This window comes from Otolemur garnettii, unplaced genomic scaffold (assembly GCF_000181295.1).
Source record: "Otolemur garnettii isolate 467f Iridium unplaced genomic scaffold, OtoGar3 scaffold00122, whole genome shotgun sequence".
Taxonomy (NCBI): domain Eukaryota; kingdom Metazoa; phylum Chordata; class Mammalia; order Primates; family Galagidae; genus Otolemur; species Otolemur garnettii.
This window is the reverse complement of record NW_003852517.1, coordinates 1,794,795-1,804,926: the sequence shown is the minus strand read 5'-3', so window position 1 is coordinate 1,804,926 and position 10,132 is coordinate 1,794,795. Positions and strand designations below refer to the sequence as shown.

The following is a 10,132-nucleotide window of genomic DNA, read 5'->3' as shown; positions in this document are numbered from 1 at the left end:
TTTTTTTTTTTTGCAGTTTTTGGCCAGGGCTGGGTTTGAATCTGCCACCTCTGGCATATGAGGCCAGTGTCCTACTCCTTTGAACCATAGGTGCCACTCCATGTAGTATTATTCTTTCTGTGCCTTGATTATTTCAGTTAGCATAATGTCCTTTAGGTTTGTCAATGTTCTTACAAATTATTATTCATCCCTAACTTATATGGCTGAACAGTGTAAAATTGTGGATATATAACCACATTTTCTTTACCCATTCACTCACTGAGAGACCCTTAGGTTGATTCCACATGTTGTAAACAAATAATGTGGTATCACCTCACATCTGTTTAGAATGGTTTTTACTAAAAAGATAAAAGATAAGTATTAGCAGGGATACAGAGAAGAGGGTACCTTGTTGTTGGGAATGTAAATTAATATAGTCATTACTGAAAATATTATGGAAGCACCTCAGAAAAACTGCAAATAGAATTACCAGGTAATCAAGTATTCCCACTTCTGGGTATATATCCAAAGGAATTAAAATCAATTATGTCTAAGAGGTGGCTGCCCTCCTATGTTCACTGCAGCAATGAGCTAATGTTAAAGAAAACAAAAGAAAAACTGACCCAGAGTGTCCTTTAAAATCAAAGCCAAGTGAGTTCTACTAACCATTTCCTGTTTACTCTCCTTTCTTGCAGCCTATTCTGTCATGCATGGAATTTGGTCTTATTTTATGGCAAGTTTCCTGTTTGGAATTCTAAGTGCAAAATTAATCCAATTGTGGATGTCCACAGTGTTTGGTGATGATGTCAATCATATAAGTCTCATCCTTTCAGTTTTGTACCTCACCTTTTATATTTGTAAGTGCAGGGTTTATTTCTAAAATTAAATGGCATGGAAAAATTCAGAATAAAAGCAGGGGAAAATATACACACGGCCTAAGTTAGTAAAAACACTCAACTGACCTAGAAGGAATATTTCTGTTCAAGTAATTTTTCAAAAGAGATAAAATACAAATACCCACATGACAGAAAACAAGGTATACAGATAAAGAAAACAAATACTATTGTTTTATATAGATTTATAAAGATTACCAGAATGGCTAACTAGTTGAAAGGAGTACTTTACTGGTAATACTGGTTTGCAGGCCAGGAAGAGAAAGTCATCCACATGGACCAAAAGTGCTCTATCTTTGAGGAGGGGAAGGACAGGTAGGATGTTATGCCTCATATGACTAGTAGTATACATATTCAGCAGGTTTGGGAGAAAAGCTATACATATGTATTTATGTGGGGAGCTGAGCACATAGAGATCAGCTAAACATGTATGTAACATACATCCCATGCTCACTTTGGGATCATGTTTTAACATTCAGATGAGGTGACTTTTTCCATCAAAATGTTAACTATAGGACACAAAGACATTCTATGCAGCTTCTGGAACCTGGCTGAAACTGGCTTAAGGTCTGCAGTAGCTTACATAAAACAACGTTTGAAAGTTCAGGCCTCTGTCTGGGTTCTAAATCAGCCTGAAAGCTCCAATTGTTAGGAAGTTTAGCAAGGGTATGGTTTTTCTTATAGTCATAGGAGTTTAGAAATTTGCTCGGACAGCCAGCCTTGAACCCTTGACCTGTATGTAACTTTGTTTCCTTATGCTTAGGGTCTTTCATAGTTGAGAAGGAGGCATCTATTTTGGTCTTCTACATCGCACTTTTATAAAAGAGGAATTTGGCAAAATTATAATTACAGGAACAGAAATAATTATGCCTTTCTCAGAGAATTTCATGATCAATTGGACAAAAATAATTATGGCTGCAAAAAGATTTCAGTGATTTATAAGCTTGGTTTATAAAATATATAGAGTTTTACCTCCCCGAACAGAATACATATCCTTTACATATAACTGTGGATAATTTACAAAAATTAACTAAAATTGAAGAACACTTCAATAAGATTTCAAACATTGTTCAACCATGATCCAATTATATGAAATACTAATTATCAAAAGAGGATTTACATTGTAACTAATTATACATTAGATATATTTTTCTTGGTAACTCAGACTAAAATGGAAATTATGAAAGAAGTATTAGATCAATTAAGGCTAAATATTAGAAAGTCTATCAATACTATTAATCCATTTACCATAGTTTCCTCTTCATGGAATTATCGAAGATATTGATACACCACTGTTTTCTGACACAGCCTCAGAATCATGTTCAACCCCGCTCTTCAGATAGCCCTCCAAATGACTAGGTATTGGCATGTGAGCTAATACCTAGTTATCACACCTATACTATGTCTTTTAATTTCATTAAATTAAAATTTATTGTAATTCAAATCAAACAATAATCAATTTTGTGGGATTTTAAATATTATAAAAACTATTTTATATACCTGTTAACCTTTAGTAATAAGATAATGGTGCATATTCTCACATCTACTATTAAAAATAGTTCTGGAAGCTCTATAGGAGGAAAAAAGCAAGAAATTTATACTTACTTTCAGAGAAAAATGGTTACATCACTTGCAACATTTTTTTATATTATATAGAAAACTCAACAGAATTAATTAATGAACTGTCCACAAGATTTTTTAATAGTTTGATATAAGATAAATTTACCCAAAATAATTGATAGTTTTTATAAACCAGTGCTAACTATATAGAAAATATAATAAAAATTTGATGCTCTTTATACTGGCAAACATTTATAAAACATCGAGTAATAAATGTAACAGGAAGTTTAGACCTAAACATAGAAAATTACAATAGTTTACTGAGAGGTATAAAATTTGAATAAATCAAGACCAAAATAAATAAATAAATAAATAAACTTCAAAGCCACATGGTGGCTAATGCCTATAATCCTAGCACTTTGGGAGGCTGTGGCAAGTGGATTGTCTGAGCTCACAGGTTTGACAACAGCCTGAGCAAGAGGGAGACAACCATCTCTAAAAATAGCCTGGTGTTGTGGTAGGCACTTGTAGTCCCAGCTACTAGGGAGGCTGAGACAAGAGAATCGCTTGAGCCCGAGTTTGAGGTTGTTGTGAGCTACGACACCATGGTACTCTACCCAGGGTGACAAAGTGAGACTATCTCAAAAAACAAAACAAAACAAACTTCTCTTAAGAAATGTTAAAATAGCTTCGCAGTGTGGCTAGGAGTCAACTTCCTGTGTCATGACCTCAGGAAATAAATTTCCTTGACTTTATAAAACCAAAAAAAAAAAAAGAAAGAAATGTTAAAATAATAAGAGTCATTATTTTCATGTCTGAAAAGGAAAAGGCAGAACATGAGATCTTGAGGGTTTCTAACTAATCACTGGATTAAAGCCAATTGTAATATCAGTAAGATTACAGAATCAAGTAATTAATTCACAGACAGTGAGGGAATGGTCAATCAGTTCAGGTAGGTTCCTCATGCACTAGTATCTATATATATGCTTAAATTCCTATAAAATTATGTTCTAATGAATATAATTCCTTCTAACATCATTTGATTAGTAAGCATAGTCTCAAGATTAAAGGCAATACCCAAGGGAATAATTTCAAATTTTCAGAGTCAAGATGTCTCAATGGACATTTTAGGAAGAAAACTACCAAGACAGAATTTCATGACCACAAAATACTGAGTAAATATAAATCTAATCTAATGTAAAAGGACTTTCACTCTGCCCTGACTTACTGTTTATATTATTAGCATCTTCAAGATAGTCATCATAAATATTTTCCAGACTTCACCATCACCTAACAATTTCCAGCTATTCCAGGACTAGGTCCACAATTCCCTCTTCTTTACTGATTCAAAAATGACTTAAGTATTTGTTTCTTGCTTTGGTACCCTTTCTAGCTAGGACTAAAATAAAGAATATAAAAATCTGTAATTTTTTTAATCTCTAGAAGGGAAAACTCAACACTGTGACATAAGATCAATTTCATTAAATTAAAATTTATCACAAATTTAAATCCAAGAATGATAAATATTTTTGGTTTTAAAAGCTTTATAAAAACTAAAAGTTCATCTAGAAAAATTAATATGTGAGAATAGACAGTTTTTTAAAAGTAGAGAACTTTTTTCCTACCAGCTGAGTATTAAAACATTTACTAGGCCCACAACAATTAAAATGCAATTGTTTTAAGGGGAGTAAAAAGCAAATCAAAGAAACAGAAGGGGAACAGAACTGGTCCACATATGAGTGTAATTTAATATATGATGAAAGAATATTCACAGTATTCTTCAATAGTAAATACTTTGTGTTTATTAACTAGAACAATGTCTGATAAACATTAAGTAGAAAAAAGAAAGCTTATTACAGAATTATATTGCTGTGTGATTTTATTTTGATTTTATACACGCATGACTCTATTTTTATATATGTATGTTAGATTTACACAATGGGGATTCACTGGGTACTCCACTCATCTCAGAGATCTTGACCTAAGTATCTTAAATTCCCAATTCTATAGATATTCTATGAAAACCCAAACAGCTTATAATTTCTAAAATTTCTGGGTTTTCCTTTCTCATGATCTCCTCTACCCCTTCCCGAAAACACAGTAGTTTCTAGTTTTTAGAAATTTTTACTGAAGATGGGGGAAAATTAAGTTATGTAGTTGATGGTTCTATGAGATCCGACAGTTACCTTTATTTTTTCACAGTCCCATCTTTCCCACTTAATTTTCACCACTTGTCTCCAGTATAGAAATTTGACTAGCATCCATTAATGGTTGAAGCTACCTCTTATATCTCATTTCTCTAATTTCAGAGAGTAGTTTATCAAATTGTTTCTTGCAGGCTAATAAAATACTTTGTCTAATACAAATTCAAGTCAAAATTTTCTTCAAAATTGTACCTGGAGTCTTGGTAGAGGAATTATGAGTGTTCTCTTTTTCAAATAATAGAATCTCTATACTGTAACACATTATTTGAACTTTGGGGGCTAGTTTACTACTTTTCATAAGCTCAAAAGAGAAACAACTTTAATAGAGCTACTTTTATGAATAGTCCAAGAACAGTTGTTTATGCTTTTCAATCCCTGTAGTAAATGCACCAAGACAAAATCATACTGGGGAAGAAGATCCATACTAGGTCTCTGCTGTTCCAACCTCTTAGTCCTATCACAGTATCAAACCATTTCTATCTTCTACTTCTCCCAAGAAGAAGGCATATGTAGTGACCTAGTCCATAAAGACCTTAACAGCTCACTTCCATTTCATCCTTCCAGAGCCTACCTGAAACAAGACCCATAGAGGGTGCTCTAACCTCACTAGGATACATGAAGTCTTATAAATTCCGTAGCGTTAGCTGTGATCTGAAGCCAAAGCAGCACAAGAATCTCCATTATAGATTCAGTTTCCAGCTGACATGAAGTGGGGTAGCCTTTCCTATTAACACACCACACTATCAAGATATGTGACACTTTCATCTCTGATAAAATTCGTGCTACTGTTGATGTTAAATTAATACTTTACATTTATTTCCTTTTAAAAATAGGTGAGCTAGTTGGAATGTCTGGGATATTTACCCTGGCCACTATGGGACTTTTGTTAAATTCTGCAAGTTTTAAACCAGGAGTGGAATCACTTCTTCTTGAGTAAGTAGCTAACATAGTTTCACTCTGTTTCATACACTGCAGAACCACTCAACTAAAAACCCTCCTTGACAGTTCTTTTCTATGTGCCTTGAAATACTCTGACTTAGAGCAAAATTTGTAACCTCACTTTGAGTTGGTTCTATTTCCCCACTAATTCCCCAACTCTCTGATCATCTGCCAGAGGTGTCTAACTGCAGCCTACAGCTGGCTTTGAACGCTTGCCTAAGAATTTCTTGGGCCACACATTAAATACACAAACACTAACAAAAGCTGATGAGCAAAAAACGTCTATGCATAATTTTCATGATATCTGCCACCACAGATACGCATTCATAGCCAGCCTCAGGCTGCAATTGGGAGCTCCTAAATCCTGTACACACTAATGAGAGAGTGACAAAAAATATAGGAGGTGAGAAATAATATTCTCATGCAATATTTTTTTAAAAAGTGAACTTAATCCAAAAAAGAAATCTGAAGAACAATAGTTAAGGATGATGAAGAGACATCACATAAAGCAAATTAAAAGATTAATTTAGGGCATTCGAAGAGAATTAGCAGTGTTATAAAAGAAAGTATGCTCAAACTAAATGTAAAGAAGACTCTGAGTGGAAATGTGCAAACTGTGCTGTGTTCAAGGGCAACTCAGCTGAGTAGCTGAGGGGTGAGTGTGGTCTGTGTCAACCTAAAGGAAGGGCATTGTGTGTAGTGCTACAGTACACAGTTTGGAAACTTGACCTACATCACACAGTAGTGACATGTGTACAACTAACTGTAAACAGTGATTTCTGTGGTTTGGGAGAATGTTACAGAATATAACATTATACTATAACAATGTTATAATAAATTCAGAAGCTAAAAGATACAGGATCTTATAAGATTCTGGAATGCTTCATATAAAATTTCATGCCAATTATAGCAGAAGTCAATTGTACTTGAAGCCAGACACAGTTAAATGGGCCACAGTGTGGGAAGAATTAAAAATGTTACACAAGTATTTAATTATGTCTATGGGAAGTGATTCTGAAGGTTCCCACGATCTTCTTGCTGTCGTTGTAAGCTAGATCTCCCCTGAAGGTATTACTTTCTCTTTTCTTCCTTGTAAGCTGTGATATCTTCCTCACCTGCATCTCTGGTACTATTGAGCCTACAGCGGACATAGGTGATCTCCCTGCACCTCAAAATCATTGTACCATCTGCTACCCTCTTGGCTGTGGTTATTTCTCAAATTGAGTTGCACTTAGTACTTTGTGAAGATGTTGGCTTCTGTCTCACTGTGACTCTTTCCAACATTACCCTGTCACCATTCTTAGTGATTAGTGTCCATACAGTTAATCCCTTACTCAGCTTTAAGTTTCTGGACCTTCTCTCCTTCCATAAGCATGTCCACCACCCCACTTTAGTCATGCACTTCTACGGTCATACAAATAACCATTTTAAATCTCAATTTCAATAATCTTTTCTTTGGAGAGAAGGTCTCAGTTTGTCCCTATAGGCTGGAATACAGTGGCAAAATCATAGCTTACTGCAGCCTCTAATTCCTAGGCTTAAATGATTCATTTCAGCTTTACGAGTAGCTAGGACTACAGGCAGACAACACCATGCCCCACTAATTTTTAAATTTATTTTTTAGAGATCTTGCTATATTATCCAGGCTGGTCCAAAACTCCTGGCCTCAAGGGATCCTCCTGCCTTGGTATGCCAAAGTTCTGGGAATACAGACATGAGCCACTGTGACTAACCAATAATCTTACTGCTAAAAATAGGCATGTACCAATGTCTATTTTCCAAGATAGTAGGACTAAGATAATAGTAATAAATCCCTTTATCTCCCACAACAACCTACATCAGGTCCATTCTACTCTCTAAGAAAGAAGGTGCACGTCTCCTATCTTTTCACCTTATGTTCTCTAGTACTTCAAGTCTAACAATTCTACATCCACAATGAGACTAAAATTCATTGATCTTGTCATCTTTTACTGACTCCCACCCATCTCATATCCTCAATTCCTCTTGTGGTGCATCTTACAAGGGTACATGTGAAATTTACTAGGTGTAGAATATAAACGTCTTAACACAATAACTAAGAAAATGCTGTGAAGGCTATGTTAACCAGTTTGATGAAAATATTTCAAATTGTATATAAAACCAGTACATTGTACCCCATGATTGCATTAATGTACACAGCTATGATTTAATAAAAAAAAATTTAAGAACTTTTCATTTTTTCAGCTACAAGTGAAAGCTGTTTTAGTGGCAAAGTCCCATGCTGTGTCCTTCCTACTACCTCTGATTCCACTCTACTCTCACCCATACCTGCCATGCTCTAACCACACTGATCACCTTGCTGTTTTGCAAATGTCAAGCATGTTCCCCTGTCTGGGTTTGTGCCCTTGTACTTCTGCTCTTGGAATGCACTTCCCCTACACATTGGCATACCTATCTCCTGTCTTTCACCTTTCTATTCAGACATCACTTTATGAGAGAGAAATCACTCAAATAGAAACTACCTCTTTGTCAACTTATACAGTTTTTCATTCCTGGAAAGTTGATTTCTCAAAAGTGTCCAATCCATTAGGTATCAGCTCCTCTAGGCTATTGGCTGTGCAACATTGGAGCAATAAAGTGAGAAAGATACCTAGATCTGCTAGAATCAAAATCTTTGAGAGTACAGTCCAAGGACATAATTTTTAAAAACTCTCTCCAGTTGATGCTCTGGACAGACAAGGTCGTGGCCTGTTGGGACAACTCATAATCAAGTGAAGGAAAGGGATTTTGAAAAATATTCACAAGTTTTTTTTTTTTCTGTGTGTCTGAATTATTGCACGCACATACACACACACACAGGAGTACATACACACATCTATTATGGGTTTGGAGCTTGGTTATTTGCTCACATTCTCTCTGAATTTGATAGAGACTGATTCCTTAAAGAATATGGTTCATCCTTATAAGATTTCTCCCATTAATTTCTGCCATATATGAAAATTTCCTGATAGTTCCTTATGTTTGTGGCTGAACTGATTCATTTACATTTTGTGCTAATTAATAAGAGTGATTATTGGCTTTGGGGGGCATTTTCCCACAATTTGATGAGTTTTTAAATTACATAATTATTTATAATAGAAATATTTTGGTACATATATTTGTCATTCATTTGACTGAATTATCCTACTCAATGTTTAAAAGTTATTTTTATCAACTATGTTGGTATGTGGGTATAATGCTTTGAAGAATTTGGTTTTGGTGGGGAGTGAGGCCTGTGTAGAAGGCACAACAATTGAATTTGCTTTTGGTAATGAAGTTAAAAGAAGGAAAAAGAATACAAAAATATATTTTAATAAAACATATATTAGTGTCTTTTTCTGTAAGTTTGTGCTGAATGCAGTATTTAAATCCAAGACATAATAGCTAAAAATATGGCAATTCATGTAAAAGAAAGAAATGATAGTTCAGTCTAGAGTAATGAAACAAAGATCAGTCATGGGAAAATAATTTGAATGATTTCATTCAATATTTCCTAGGCTAGAATATTTTATGTTGATTGTTTCTCTAATTATGCGTAGGCATTTGTGCCTCTTAGATGTAGGTCAGATACAGAGATTTCTTATTACTCCAACAAAGAAAGTTTTGTTTTGAGTATTGAATTTGTTTTCAAACAAAAGCAGTATTCTTCGTCAGCACAAAAGTTATCATTGTCAAAGACACAGTCTGGCAAGGAATAGGTAAAACCAAGCTAGTTTTCTCTCATAAAATGGTATTCATATGCCTTTTAATTTTTTTTTTTTTTTTGAGACAGAGCCTTACTATGTCACCCTTGGTAGAGTGCTATGTCATCATAGCTCACAGCAACCTCAAACTCCTGGGCTTAAGCAATTCTCTTGCCTCAGTTGGGACTACAGGCACCCACCAAAATGCATGGCTACTTTTTTGTTGCAGTTGTCATTGTTGGTTAGCTGGCGCCTAGGCCAGGTTCAAACCATGGCCAGCGCCCTATCCACTGTGCTACTGGTGCTGAGTCCCTTTTAATATTTTTAAGTTATTTTTTATAAGTATAATATATGGATTAAAAGCATGGAATGTATAGAAAGAAAAAAGTAGTAAGTTTTTTAAAAACTACCGCATTCCCAACATCAAAACATGACTAATATTAGTATCTGAGTCTCCTTTTAAAAACTACTTTGCCTGCAACTGTTAAGAACTTAAGCTGTAACAAATAATGTAGAATTTTCCTGGACTCTAATGCATTTGAATAAGTACACTTTTACACATCCAAAATGGAGACTCTGCAAAAGGCATTTATGTAAATAAAAAATTTATTCATGAATGAACACTTGAGTAACATCAGCAAGCTAACAGAATAGCAGGTTCCCAACACACATGCCCCCCACAGGAAAAGCAATTTGGCAGCCATCCACCGATAATATGGAGAAACTAAGTAACACTCTTAAACATTAAATCAAAGAGAAAATCAAGGCTCGGCGCCTATAGCTCAACCGGCTAAGGCGCCAGCCATGTACACCTAAGGTGGCAGGTTCGAATCCCCAGCCCGGACCTGCCAAACAA

At 34.9% G+C, this 10,132-nt stretch overlaps 1 protein-coding gene across 1 annotated transcript in view; it reads left to right on the top strand.

Annotated features, from left to right (window-relative positions):
• The window catches only part of SLC9C1 (solute carrier family 9 member C1), a 95,084-nt gene that overhangs the window by 14,524 nt on the left and 70,428 nt on the right, over positions 1-10,132 (top strand). Inside the window, exons 6-7 of the mRNA XM_023517858.1 lie at positions 675-836; positions 5,470-5,569. Coding sequence (XP_023373626.1) covers positions 675-836; positions 5,470-5,569 — 262 coding nt within the window. The remainder of the gene's footprint in view (positions 1-674; positions 837-5,469; positions 5,570-10,132) is intronic.